Below are 14118 nucleotides of genomic sequence, written 5' to 3'. Positions count from 1 at the left end.
TTTACCAACTCATTTGAATAAATGTAGAATGCTACCCTGTTTTAAAATATGTATAGAATGTTTGTCTCAGCAAACTCGCAAGATTAATAGAAAATTGCAGTCTTATGGATTTGTTTATTTCAATGGTCGGGAAACTTTTAAGAATTATTTTTAACAAGAAACTTAAATTAATGAAAGGGAAAATCACAGGTGAAAATGATCTTTCATTCACCATAATAATATATTTCCAATGCAGTGTCAGAATGTGGTCTGTATTACTTTAGGGATGGGAGCAATCTAGAAACAGACACATTTTTGAGTGATAAAACTACCTTGCTTATCTGAGAAAGCATCTCTCTTGCAAGATTTTGATCCTAAATCATGCTTGGCTTAATATTAATGGTGCTGTCTACCATCACTGCCAAAGTGATTTATTTAATTATGGTACTGTTAAATTGCCATGTGGGCAAGTCTGCTAAACTGTGATACATGCCACAGAGCGATACATGAATGGAGCCTGAGCCTCAAGTGTTGATTTTTAGAAAGTAGCTGAGCTCACAGAAAATTATACAGAACAAAAGAAGGAAGGTTTATTGCTGTTGTGTAGTATTTATTTAGACATATTCCATTGTCTGAGAAGGTAAAACACCTAGCAGGATAGATCACAAGCATCGGGGCATATATACTCCATTCTGGCCCCAGTCTTCATGTAATCTGCTGTGGTAAATGTATCTGTTGCATCTGATTGCAAATCAGCCCATGTTTTACTTGGACCCTTTCAGAATCCTTCATAAAATGATTTCTTGGATGAGCAGTCACAGTGGACACAGCAGCTGCTAAATCACCTGGCTAAAGGCAGATTTTTAGACTTCTGGACCCAGTGCTGCAGCCATTACTGGAGCATGTATACAGGATGGGTTTTGATGGTGGCTCTCAAAAGCCAAGTGGCCTGTGCCACAGTACTAACAAAAAAAAAAAAGACAAAAGACTAGAAAGTGGAAATATTTTCTGTCATGCTGCTCAAAAGATAATTAATAATAATGATCATAATTTTCTGCCTGGCCTGTCTTAAGATGAGCTTCTGTTGTTGATCATGGTTAGGATTAGTTAGTAGTGAGCTTGCTTTTTGATTTGTGTTCTGCTGCAGTATGGGATTTGGTACAGGGATGAAGCTGAAGAATATATACATCTTGCACTCAGAAGATATATTACTGTTATACCGCATGTCTGAGTTTGAGATTTGTACAGCTAGACAGAGACTAGGGTGTAATTCTATGAAAGTCAATGAATTTGCATTCATCTGAACCAGGACAGATTGAATGGTTTGCTGAAATTAATGTTTTCTCGTTCAGATCATACAGTGCTTTAACAAGAAAGTGAGGATAGTCATGAAGTAGTCCAACTGACAGACAGTTGTTATGTTTTTTTATTTTAGTGACTATGAATAACCCTGTTTCTTCTTCCTGCACTTAAAATCTTGAGGTTACACTTCATTTTTTTATTTGCGCACATACGTTTTGCCTGCTAAGACCAACCAAGAACTAAATCCAAGTTCAAGGACCTGGTAGAATAGTTGGAACACAAACGCCAGTGTGACAGAAGTGCCAGTAAATAATATGTTCTCATTCACTGACAGTTATGCTCAAATTCAGAAAAATCTTTAAAGATGACATTGAAAAATGGGAATAGAAGTAAACCGTTTAAATACAAAGGTTAGAACAGTATATGTATCCTATTTTTATAATAATACACAAATGAAATGCTGAGAGATCTCTTACTGTTTCCATGGATTTTGTCTGTAGTTTATTTAGCAATGTAGACATACGTCTAATAAAAAAGATGCTGCATAAACCATAGTCCAGGCTGAATGTGCTTCTGTTTTTGGTTTAGGTAGAAATGTTTTTTCTGGCTGCGTCCTTCATACTTAGGTCTTCTTACAACAAATGGAAAGCCCTTAATTGTACCTAAGGGAATAGTTAATCTACGGTGGACATATGGTGGACAAAAGCTGAGTCTAGTAAATGAAAAAAATTATAAACAGAAAATGTGTGAATGTCTGCACAGTCTGAGAGTCATGGGAGATATTGTACTATTAGATTGTAGCTTATTTTAAGTTAATATATATTCTTTTCTATTAGTATATTCATGGAAATCAGTGCAGCATAAAATATGTAGTTTTTAAACCCAGTCAATTTCATGTCTGTTTTATTGGATTGAAAAAAATACCTGTTTTTAAGGCAGGACTGAATTTATTTGCTTTGCAAGTTGTCCTGCTGCCACCTTTGCCATATGACATAAATGCAATTTGATTTCATTAGTGGAGTGAAGCTCTCTCAAATTTTTAAAAGTTACAACATTTGATTGGGGGCAGTTAATCTGTGTTAACCCTGAGCAGCTCTTGGGCTTTATGGATTCAAGCATTATATGTGGTTGCACTGCTCCAGCAAAAGGTTAAGTATTAATGGAAAATGTTCACAGCTCTTTTACTCAAAGAAAACATGTTACTTGTAAGTTTTCTTTTGATTTTACTTTTACAGTTACATTGAATGTCTTCATTCATTTAGCCATCCATAAAGCAAATATTGTTGCACATGCAGTGGATAATAAGTCTTTTTAGGACTACTTGTGTGGTATGTCACAGATCATTAACTGCAAGTAACCACCTGACTTGAGGGAAGTCTGGAAGCATCATTACAGTGAAATAAGCTTTTATTTCTGTATCACTGCAGCACATTGATTTGTAGGAATGTCTCCACTAGCTACTGTAGAAATATATTCTCATATATTATTATTGAAGGAAGTTGATGAGAGAGGATAACCAAATTTCAAGTCTGAAAAGGGCATTAGTATTAGGATTTTGGACAAGGTGGGAAAAAGACAAATGCTATTGTAGCATTATTTTCTATTTAAAAGCTAGATATGTCAATAAAATAATCTTTTTGTAATGCTTCACAGTTTCAGAGTCAGACAAATAAATATAGTAACAGTTGTACAGTATTTATGTGTACACTGCAAGTTTAACTGAAATGTATATAGTAATTGAATACGTTTACTACTCTGTACAGGCAGAAAGTGTGCAAGAGAGGTTTCTTCTAATCAGCAGGGAATTCGCAAGCTTTTTTTATTTATTCCAATGAACCATAAAAATTTAAGATTTTTATTGAAAGTAGCCAGTAATTATTTCAGCTCAATTTAGAGGATGAAATGTTAATATGGGGAATAGTCATAATGGATAACCTCCATTAATATGGTTAATAGGAGTTTGTAGTATGAAAAATGAAATTCTGAAACATTGTCCTGAAAATATTTTAGAAAATTTGAAGTTCTTACAGAGATAATAGTTCTTAAGGGTAAGATAATACTCTAGGATTTTCTTGCTCTGTTGCTGTTTTTCAAAATAATTTGCTGTCAGATCCTTTAGGAGCAAAATACAATAGAAAACAGATAAATGAGTGTTCAAATTGGCCTCTTTTAGTGGCATAGTATGAACTATGTGCATGCAAATTTAAGAATGAAGAAGAAAAATTATGGGGAATGCATTGTATGTGTAGTTTAAAATTGTCAGGACTTTATCATGTTTATTGGGGATTTGCAAGAGAAGAAACAAATTAATGGTACTGTTTCAAGTTTAGCCCAGTTATAGCTCCATAACTTGATATAATGATACATTCTGAGTTTATGATGCCCATTTCAGTATAGGAGAATGTATACTCTGTTAAATGTGTGGCTTTTTTGATAGATCTTAAGCATCTCAATGCTTTCCTGACATTAGCACCTCTGGTTAAGAATTCTTCATTGTTCTAGTATTTGAGATAATACACCTTGATGAAGTTCTGAATGAGCTGCAATTTCTTTTTGCTATCTGTTTTGGTTTATTTTATAGGTTGGGGGGTTTTTGAGCAAAAAACCAGGTATTTCCAAAGAGGTATTTCATTATTTGTCTGTGTAATATGAGACTGTGGTGTTACCATGGGAGTAATTACTAACCCAGTATCGAACTTTGTTTGATCTTAACAGTTTACTGAGATAAGCCAGGTGGTTTAAATGTAGACAGCATTGCTGTTATTATTGTTGTTATTTACACTCTGTGCTTCCAGCCTTCATGATATGGAAGATAACCTCAAAACATGTTTGTTGTTTTCAAAGGAGAGACCTAAGATTCTGTAGTGCCAAAAATCAATGTTAAAAATCGATTAAGATTTGCTGAAACATGTTGATTAAGGAGGTGGATTACAATGATGATGAATGGTAAATTAGAACTCTACTTTGTTTATTTAAAAGAAAGTCTTAAAAGAGGAGGGCTTTATGTACATTGTACATAGTTTCTATTTAAAAAATACTGAGTTGCCTATGAAATTTTCATTATATATTTTAGCTTTTTTAACTCAAATTTTTCACAGAAGTAATGCTTTCAAAGTTTTGTCTCCCTTGTTTAACAATGCAATAGTACATTTTGTAAATATGACAAGGGAATTGTAAATATGTAACTTCTGCTGAACCTTTTGAGAAGGTTTAATTTAATTTCATCCATTCGTCCTTTGATGCTGTGAACACAAGGAGTAACTATCCCATCTCATCCAGATTAGTGGTTTTAACACTTAAAAATTTTTACAACTGTAAAATGAGCCATATCACATTTGTTGCATTCTTTTGTTCAGTATGGGGAATCACTGACCTTAAGGTAAAAATTTTGATAGTTTACATGGGTGTAAATTTAGAGCACGTTTAGTGACTTCAGATGAGCTGCTCCAAGTTTACTCTGGTGTTTTCATGACTAAGCTCTAGATTATAATATTATTTTGGATTACTTTTTTTATATGTATACCATGTGGTCTTTCTTTTGTGGTAAGTATTGTCCAATATGTTTCCTTAATTATGTGTGCTAATAGGGACATATCATACTAGTATAATATTAGTATGTGATGATAGAATTCATTAAAGTTTTGAAAAACATATACAGAAAGAGGATAACATTATCTTTTTCTGACTTTGACTAGAGAACTTGTTCCTAAGCATTCCTACATAATAACATTTGAAAACTGCCATCAGGATCATTGCTCTTTTGTTTTCGATGCTAAACAACACAAACTCTAAAAAAGCTACAGACTAAATAGTTGAATGAAACACACAGAATAGTAAAATGTCTTAAGAAAGGCTTGCTTTTGAAAAATACTGGGATATAATAATTTCGTGTATTGAGGACAACTTTAAAATGCTGGAATTTGCAATTGTAAGCATTTTTTGTAGTAGATAATTTAAAATTAAGGCTGGAAAAAATAAGATTTGTACAGATAGCACACCTTTGATACTGTGGAAAGAAAGAGAGTCCCTCAGTTGTGAAAAATTTTCTTTATACATTTCAGGAGAAGTTTGGAAAGTAAATTGCTGTAGGCATGCAGAATGAAGAAAGCAGTGTATAGGAATTGTTGTTCAGGCTGTTGAACTGTTTCAAAAATATTCTTATGTTCTGCTGTCCACATAGAAAATGGTGACATTTTGGAGTCTACTTCGCAGTCCCCCTTCAAAACATTATGGAAAAGCTTGAAGTATTTGGGTTTGGAGATGCCACTGCTATGTCTCATGGGAAATGTAGTGCTGATGTTTATCTTCCCGTTCTCCTACAGGCTATGCTCCTGATGCTGTGGATATAAAGGCTGGTTTTGGTTTTGTTTTATTTTTCCCTTTATGTCTTCCATGATGTATCACATCCTCTTAGGTATGATAGGACTTTATGAGAGTAATGCATCATGGATACTGTCCAGCTGGCAAGTCCAAACTTGGGAGAAAATAACAGTGTAAGACAAACAAAAAACCCCTCTTATTAGGCACCATACTGATCTTTCTGAATCAAACTGTTCTGTTCTCTTAGTTGGAATTTTCTTTGGGAGTTAGTTTTATATGGAAAAAGGAGCCTTTTTGAGCAGAAAAAGCAGTTTTCAATGTAATAAAAAACCCCTGGTAGTTCTGACTGATGATTCTGGACTGGTCCAACTGTAGAGAGTTTCCAGAGTTTTTGATTTTGATCCATTGTTCAAATCTAAGAATACTGTTGTGGTAGTTAATTTTAATAACATTACCCTGTACTTGCCTAGTCTGGTTATGTTGCAATTCTGCAAGGTTAAAAGTGGTTCTGTGTGAAGAGTATTGACAGTTTTTTCAGAGCAATATTCAGTAAACAATGCTGTAGAGAAATTTTCTAGAAAGCACTGTATAAAGCAGTAAATATGGAATATAAGTTCAAACTGTAGAAGGGTTCTGGGTTTTCCTAGAAGTTACTGTATTCTTTACTCAGTTCTTGTCACGCTACAGTAACTGTAACTTTCCACAACACTACTGATGTCTATCAAGAACAATTACTGAAAATGTCTGGACTTAATAATGTTTGAACTTATATGTTTGGTGGTTTTTTTTTTCTTTTTTAATGTGAACGGTCTTTGTTTCTTAAGTTGTCTCAAGCTACACAGTAGAAGTAAAGGAAACAATGTAATGAAAGAACAAAGAACTGTCATTGTAGAGATCTGTGTTGGCAGCTAATACAACACCTAATTAATAATTAACAATTTTACTGGGCTGGCTTTTTTAAGTACATATGTTAAGATGACCTCCTCTTACACCGTAAGTTTTGCAGTTTTGTTTTGGGAATGGTGTGTCCAAAAGGTTTTTAGAGAACAGTTACTGGTGTAGTTGCATGTTTAAGTGGTTGATCACTAGGGCAATAATGCTGGTTTCTGAGCACAGCCAGTACTTTTTCCAGCTGCTTTATAGTGATATCTTGAAGCTTAAAATGTAATCTATACGGGTAAGCCACAAAAGCCACTATATATTAAAGCAGACTCTGACAGTAAATCAAAATTGAACAGCTGGCAACACTACTAAAGTCATAAACTTATTTATTAAAAAAACTAAACAGAAGAATTATATTAAAAAGAGAGGAATATGTTCTACAGACCAGTGGATATAGCTTAAAACCTGGAAAGTGCTGCAGATTAAGGGCCCAATTTATGAACATCTGTTCTGGCAGTTTCTGTGAGATTCTCATGTTCTTTACAATAAAAGTGTGAAACATGTTTTTCCCCCCATACTAATCATGCTTTTCTGCAGTTCATAAAACTTGCATTGAGCCTTATGCAACTGGGCCTGTCTGCTTTACACACTTGCTGGAGTAATTACTATTCATGAAAGAGTAAGTACTATAACAACGTCACAGTCCCATGGTATACGCTTATCCTGATTTGTTCCAAGAGGTCTCATTGGCTTCAAAAGCAGTGAAAGAACATTGACATTTCCTTCATATATTTAAGCTTAGAGCGTGGCAATGAACTTACAATGTAAGGAGGTCATTAGAGAGCAAAATGGACAGAAAAATGTCCTGTACATGGATTCTTCAAAATTCAAGCATACTTTCAAATCTTTTGCTTTTTAAGTCACCAAAACAACTGTTAACTCCCTTCATCTCTTCATTTTGAAATAAATGATCATAGAATGATTATTTTAATTGCGATGTTTATGCTGAATAGTACCCAAATTTTTGTCATATTGACAGATATCGGAAGATAAACTTTAGGATATTCTTGATCTGCTTTGAGAGGGAACTGAAAAATTACAAATTTAAAACTGAGTGTCTAGGTCCACTGTCAGCAGTACTGTTTTGCCTTTGACATCAGTGTGACCAAGATTTGTTTTGGAAATTTTAGCCACAAGCCCTGTTTTATAATGAGGCTTGATCTGCATGGCACAGGTCATAATATTTTGCTCTTTGACTCTTGCTTCATGTCTAGTAATTCAGATTGAACTAGAATAGATCATTATGAAAGGCCATCAGTTTTTCTCTCAAGCAATGCAGACTCTAACCGCATGCACTGCTGCCATTAGGAGACAAAGTCAGTTTCCTAACAGAGTCAGAGATTAGGGAACCAAGGTGCAAAGGGAACACTGAGCAAACACGCAGTAAAACCCCTTTCCTTATCCTGAGCAGATTATATTGCTTTGTTGATGAAAATGGTTATGCTTTCTCTCCATTTGAATTTGTTTAGTTTCACTGTGTTATGCCTTTATATATTAGGTTGCAGAACCACGTGCTTTTGTAGTTGTTTTACCCGAGGAGCACACTTCCAACTAGGAATTCTCAAGACAGTAATATCTCTGTGCTCCTCTTGGGAGCTAGCTTCTCATACATTTAGGGTCATACTAACTGACAGAAGGGAAAAGAAAGAGGATTTCTGGTATTCTTTGGACAAAGACATATCATATGGGAATGAGGAATTTTCTGTTTCCATGCCATCCATTTTTGAGCATTTTATAGTGTGGGTGCATCTCTGTGGTATTATTTGTAGTGTGTATCCTTTTCTGAAGTTGCTTGGCCAATTTTTTTTTCAGCTAACTTCTGGAATATTAAGGAACTGTATTTCTGCCAAATGTATATTGGTCATTGATAGCTCCTTTTGTCTTTTCATTGAGCAGTACTTTTATAATTGATTTATGTATATCTGTAGTGCTGAGGGCAATACTATTAGGCAACAAATCAAAAAATGAATTATAACTGCTTTGTAGTTATGGAAGTTGAATTTTCTTTCTGTTCTAATACGAAACATGTTTTGTTTGCACTATGAATCATTATTGTCAGTATTAATCTCAGTTCTTAAAGTATGGTTTTATTTGTAGAAGGTTCATAAACATTAATGCTATATTTGCTTTATCAGTGTGTTTACCTGTGGTGAACTTTTATTATGTTTGATGTGTTAAAGTGCACAAATGTAATTTATATGCACCTGCATAAAACGTTTTACTTGTGACCTGGGTTTCATTTGTCAGACTGTGCCTTGGATTCAGCAAGGAACTAACCTGAAGGAAATCAAGGCTTCATATCATCAAAGACAATATCAAGTTATGTCCCAGAGGAACCCTGGGCAGGGATCCAGGTTGTAGTGTTTTTTATTTGACCTGACTAGAATATTCAGGATTTCTGGTTATGATTAGTTCAGATTTTCGTATTTGTTATGAGTGTTTTATTTCTCATCCTTGAGTCCCTTGTATGTGGGTAGACACGGGAGTCAAACAAATAACAGCATCACTAAAATTTTCTACCTGCCTCCCTCTATTAGGCTCTGACATCCAGGCTAGATTACATGTCTCTCTTCTTGCACTTGTTATCCTCTTCATTCTCTTTACACCTAGCCTCTTGTGCTTGGTGCAAAGGGAATGCTCTTAATGTTGTTGGTTTTCCTTTCCATTTGTAGGTCTTCTGGGAGTGCTGCTTCATCAGCCCGGTATGGACACCTGGTTTTTGTTAATTTTTTTTAAAAATACTTATGTTTTGAGAAGTGTGAGTTACTTTGCATACTTTTATAGTATATTAGACAACTTATAAAAATTCTAGCAGCTTCTCTAGCTGAATAAATTTGATGGATGAACTACTAAGGTCTTTTGGTTTAAATAGTAGCTGTGCTAGTGCACTGGAAAAGATTTCTTTTGGAGCTGTTACAATCTACAGGGTATATAATCCATGTGGATTAATGTGGCATTTCCTTCATAATCCGATGAATTTTCTGCCTTAAAAATACTTTTATGTTTTCCCTTAGAGTTTTAGTAGAAAAGACCCTTTAAATATGTGGCAATATCTAGAATTATTATATTGTCATTGTGTGCTTTTCTACTTAAGGTGTACAAGTAGAAATAAAACGTGGCATTTTTACTCTCTTTCTGTGGGTTTTTTCTTTGTTTGTTTGAATTTAGTGTCTAGTGCTATGTATTAAGTAATTAGGCTAAGAGGGCAGAATTTTGTGAGTATTCTGGTGCTTAAAAAAATAGACTGCTGTCTGGTGGGATTTCCAAATGTGGTTAAACCATTGCCTAGTTGCTCAGTAGTTGCTTTGGTACTTCAGGAAGTCCCCCTAGGAATGCCTGCTTGCATCTTTCAGTATTTTGGTACCATTGCAAATCTGATTCTAAATTTAATTATTCCAAGAAGACATCTAAATGCAGAGGAAGTTAAATTCTTTTGAGAATGAAACCAGTAAATATATGGCAGTATTAGTGAGCTAGTTCTGAGTTGTGTGTCTGAGTTTTCTAGTTCCTAAATATATTTGTGAATAATATTGGAACCTGTGAAGCCACTTCATTCTGGAATTAATTTTAGGGTTGCTCTGAGGGAAGAGCATAGTAGATAGCCAAATTCTATTATATTTGCAAAATATAATTTAATTTAATTTACTTTTGGAAAACATTTCTGAAGAAACATGGAATTAACTTCATATTAACTAACAAAATCACTTAAGTGTGGTGCGCACTTAGTTTTGTGAAACTTATTTTGTGTGTTTACTCTAGAAACTTATTTTGTGTGTTTACTCTACCTCACTTCTTGTTCTGGAATTCTTTTCCCTAGCATCAGCACAGCTGCATCATCCATTTCCACGGTCCTTTTAACCTCCACTTTTAATTAAAAAAAAATTAAATCAGATGCTGTTTAAAGCTTCCCGTTTAGTTTTGGGAAAATAAAAGTTCACATCTAGCTTAGGCGTGTGTGAACAGCTGTTAAAAGCCACAAGCAAAACGATACTTATAAAAGTGGTGGGGGGAATTTTAAGAGCAAGCTGCCAGTTTGACTGTACTTTTCAATAGGTCTTCACTTTCAGCCAAATGGTTTTAACAATAATTTTCTTTGAAAAAAACTGTGCTTTATAGAAGCAGCAGCCCAAGCAGTTAGGCCAGTGGTAATAGGAGGCAACTTGCCATTTCTCTTTAACTTTTTATGAAATATTTCTTTGAATCTGGGGAAATTGCTCATTAGAGAGGTTGGAGAGTCTGATGTCCACCCATGCCCACCCACCATGTAGGTACATCTGTCCCCATCTGATTCTAATGAGGGATCTTGTTCATTGAAATTCCCAAGTTCTAAGACTAAGCGTAGAAAGATAATACTTCCCTCGTGCCATATTTTGAAGGCATTATAGCCCTGCTCATGACTTAAGCATTTTGAAGTAATCATAGGATTTCTTTTTTGAGTCTGAGTTACCAGATCAGTTGGACAGAAACATGCAGGGAATTTATCAGATGTTGAATATTTAAAAGAAAGAGGAAAGATTTAGACTGTTCCTTTTTCAATCCACCTTCTGTACTGTAAGGATCTTTTAGAGAGAAAAAAAAATAGTTCCTTCAAGAACATTTCGTCTTTACTGATGGTGAGGGGGCTATAAACGAATATAGAATGATCTGTGACCTAATAACCATGTATATGTATCTCTGGAACTCATTTGGGCAGTTTTCTTTGGGCCTGTCCTAGCTGGTCTATTCCATAAGTGAGATGTCATTGCTGCAACACCTTCCCAGATGTATGGTGACAGTCTGTCTGAACAGGTGTGACCTGTCCCACCAGGTTACCCTGTGGTACGGGGACAATAAGTTTGCTTAGCTCAAGCATACTGTGTCAGTGTGCATTAATACTCATTCAGAGCACGCATCTGGATGTGGAATTCTCTTCACACAGTCTGGAAGCCTGGCAGATACATGGCTGTAGCACAGGCCTGGCCTACATGTGGCATATAGATATAGTGTTGTATGTGTGAGTGCGACAGAACAAGCTTTGCATGGTAACTTGTGCTGATCCACCAAGGTGAGATGTCGCCTGAGCCACACTAATTAAGTCTTTGACTTTTTTGTGGGACGGCAGAATGATAATAATCATAAATGCTTTTGAAGTTTCTTCAAAGCTGCATATTTTTTTTTTTTAAATTGAGGTTGTTGAGGTGTTTCTTATCTTTTAATTTTAGCAGATTACAGCCTGTGTTAACTGGTGCTGTCACTAATATGGTCTGTCTTGGTATTTGTTACTCTGTTACACTTCTCACTGCTGTACTGGGGTTTCCACACCTGGGTTATACCTTCAGTATGGCTTTTTCCCACAACAGTGTGGCTGGCAGTGTGCAGTCTAGTGTTTTGGGTTTGAAGGTTCAGTATGGCTTTCATTTGACACATCTGTCTTTGCAATATGCCCATGTTTTCTCCGCATGGGGAGCTAGTGAAGATGAGTTGGGTAGCAATCTAAATTATTTTGAAGTTTAGGTTTGTAATTTTTCTGCTTATATGTGTAAGTATGTTATGACTTCATATTATTAGCAAGCAAAAACCAAAAAGCTTGTTACTCACTTCCAGTTTCTTGGATGTCTCGTTTTTGTGTTGTTTGATTAGAATTCCCTAAAAATTTCCCACTATCATTTCCTTCTGTCACAGTGAGTATCTCTGGTGCCAAACTGTAAAGCTCTCGTAGGACTCTGTGTATGCTGGGATTAGAATTCTGGATATAAATCACAGAATTATCCTCAAGAATTGGGAAAAGTTTAGGTGATCCCAGTCTACACAGTGTATATAGGAGGGCAATAATGACCAGAGGAATGAAGAAGCTTTTATATGAGGAGGGATGAAACAGGTTGAGTTCTTTAGCAGTAGGGAAAAGACAAACAGGTATATAAAACTATGAGAAGAGACTAGAGAACAATTATATAGCATCTTTTCAATACAAATGCGAGGAAATCTCATGTCTTTTTATTAAACAGCAAGCTTGAAATAAACAGAAGAAATTACTTTTTCACATTGTGAATAATTAAATTGTGGAAGTCCTATTCATTGACTCTTGTAGAAGCCAAAAGTGCACATAGGTTCGGAGAGGAACCTCAGAGATTTGTGGAGGGCTGGACCACCAGTGGCTATAAAATGTTTCAGCTGTATTTCTAGCAACCTGGAGTTGCAGTGTCAGTTTGAGGAACACAGACTGCCTGAAAGTGAGGTGTGTATCAAGGAAAGATCATTGCAGTTATACTGTTTCTTATTTTCCTGCCTCAATACCTGCTGTTGACTGCTCCTTGAGGCAGGTTACTGGCATAGATTATACCAGACCTTCAAATATCAGATTTTAAAAAATAAAATTCCTGACCTTGAGCTGTTACAACTCCTGCTCCCCCACTCCACCCTTCAAAAAAATCCCCAGAACAGCAAACAAAACACCCCCCCTTGCCATTTTGCCCTAAGTGCCTTAGGTGGTGTAGCTGTATCTATGTCTATTATTATGTAGCTGGTTGGTTGGACAGTGCGGGTGAGAGAATGCTACCTGGATTCTGCTGGTCGCTCCACGGTCTCGTTTATTTTTCAATACAACAGTCTTTGGATAAAGTAATTAAGAAGTCTGTGGAATAGAGAGAGGCACTGAGTATCTGAGTAATCCCTAGTGATTAATTTTAGACCCTCAAGGTCTTTAGTATGTGCTCTTAACAAATTCAGCTGTGTTAGTCACACAGACTCTTCTGGAAACCCCACTTCTTGCCTAGTCTGTGTTAAAGAAGTTGATTTTGCCGAAAAGTTCTAAAAATCTAACATGTTTAACATATTTTTAGAGATATGTTTTAAATGGAAGTATGATGGTGACACAATTTTTCAACGAGTGCTTAATGATGACCTAAATGAATGTATAACCATTAACTAAAGTCTCTTTACTATCCTAATTCTGAAAACTTCACCCATGGAAATTATGCTTGCGGACACTCCATGCCCTCTTAATGTGTATTAGAAGAGGCGGGATGTACTAAGTCACAAAGAAACGAGGTCATCATCAGGGCTGTGATAAAATTTTAGTAGATAATATCTTGGGGTTATTTATGAGAGATTTGTTAATTTCTTGACTCATATTCTCTCTTTCCTTTTCAAAGCTAGCAAAGGAAGTGCTGCTTATCCTTGAGGACTCCTAACTATAAAAAGTAGAGTGGGTTTGTTTAACTGTTTTGAGGTCATGACTGACCAAATGATCTGGGAAAATAGACTTTTAGCATCTAAATTCTCTAAGATGTAGTTGATTTCTCTAACTTCAATAAAAATTGAACAAAGCAGAAACTCTTAAAATCGTCTGGTTTTAGGAAGTTTTAGAAAAAAAGTGTTAAAAAGTTTACAAAAAGAAGTCCCAGCTGAACCTTAACTTGCTTGCTTAATATCTTCAAATTAAAGTGAATCCTAAAAAAAATTGTTAAGAGTGCATACATGTGTCCAAATTCAGTTGTTCTCAGTGTTGTATTTCCCATAACACTCAGCCGAGTCTGAGAAGGTTGTTTCGCAATTGACTTAACCCGGTTTAGTTTTTGTCATATGTAGTCATGGTAG

At 35.4% G+C, this 14118-nt stretch overlaps 1 protein-coding gene across 5 annotated transcripts in view; it reads left to right on the top strand.

Moving 5' to 3' along the window:
* The window catches only part of RAB28 (RAB28, member RAS oncogene family), a 66745-nt gene that overhangs the window by 27037 nt on the left and 25590 nt on the right, over positions 1 to 14118 (top strand). For 3 of the 5 annotated variants that reach the window (XR_012628636.1, XM_074865785.1, XM_074865784.1), the window contains exon 5: positions 9216 to 9245. The exons of the other annotated variants lie outside the window; for them this stretch is intronic. Coding sequence is in view for 2 of the 3 variants with exons in the window: in XM_074865785.1 (XP_074721886.1) it covers positions 9216 to 9245 (30 nt within the window). In the remaining variant the exon portion in view is untranslated. The remainder of the gene's footprint in view (positions 1 to 9215; positions 9246 to 14118) is intronic. 5 annotated transcript variants of the gene reach the window in all.

The sequence above is a fragment of the Strix uralensis genome, chromosome 4 (genome assembly GCF_047716275.1).
Source record: "Strix uralensis isolate ZFMK-TIS-50842 chromosome 4, bStrUra1, whole genome shotgun sequence".
NCBI lineage: Eukaryota > Metazoa > Chordata > Aves > Strigiformes > Strigidae > Strix > Strix uralensis.
The sequence above is the reverse complement of the archived record's forward strand: the minus strand, read 5'-3'. Positions and strand labels throughout refer to the sequence as shown.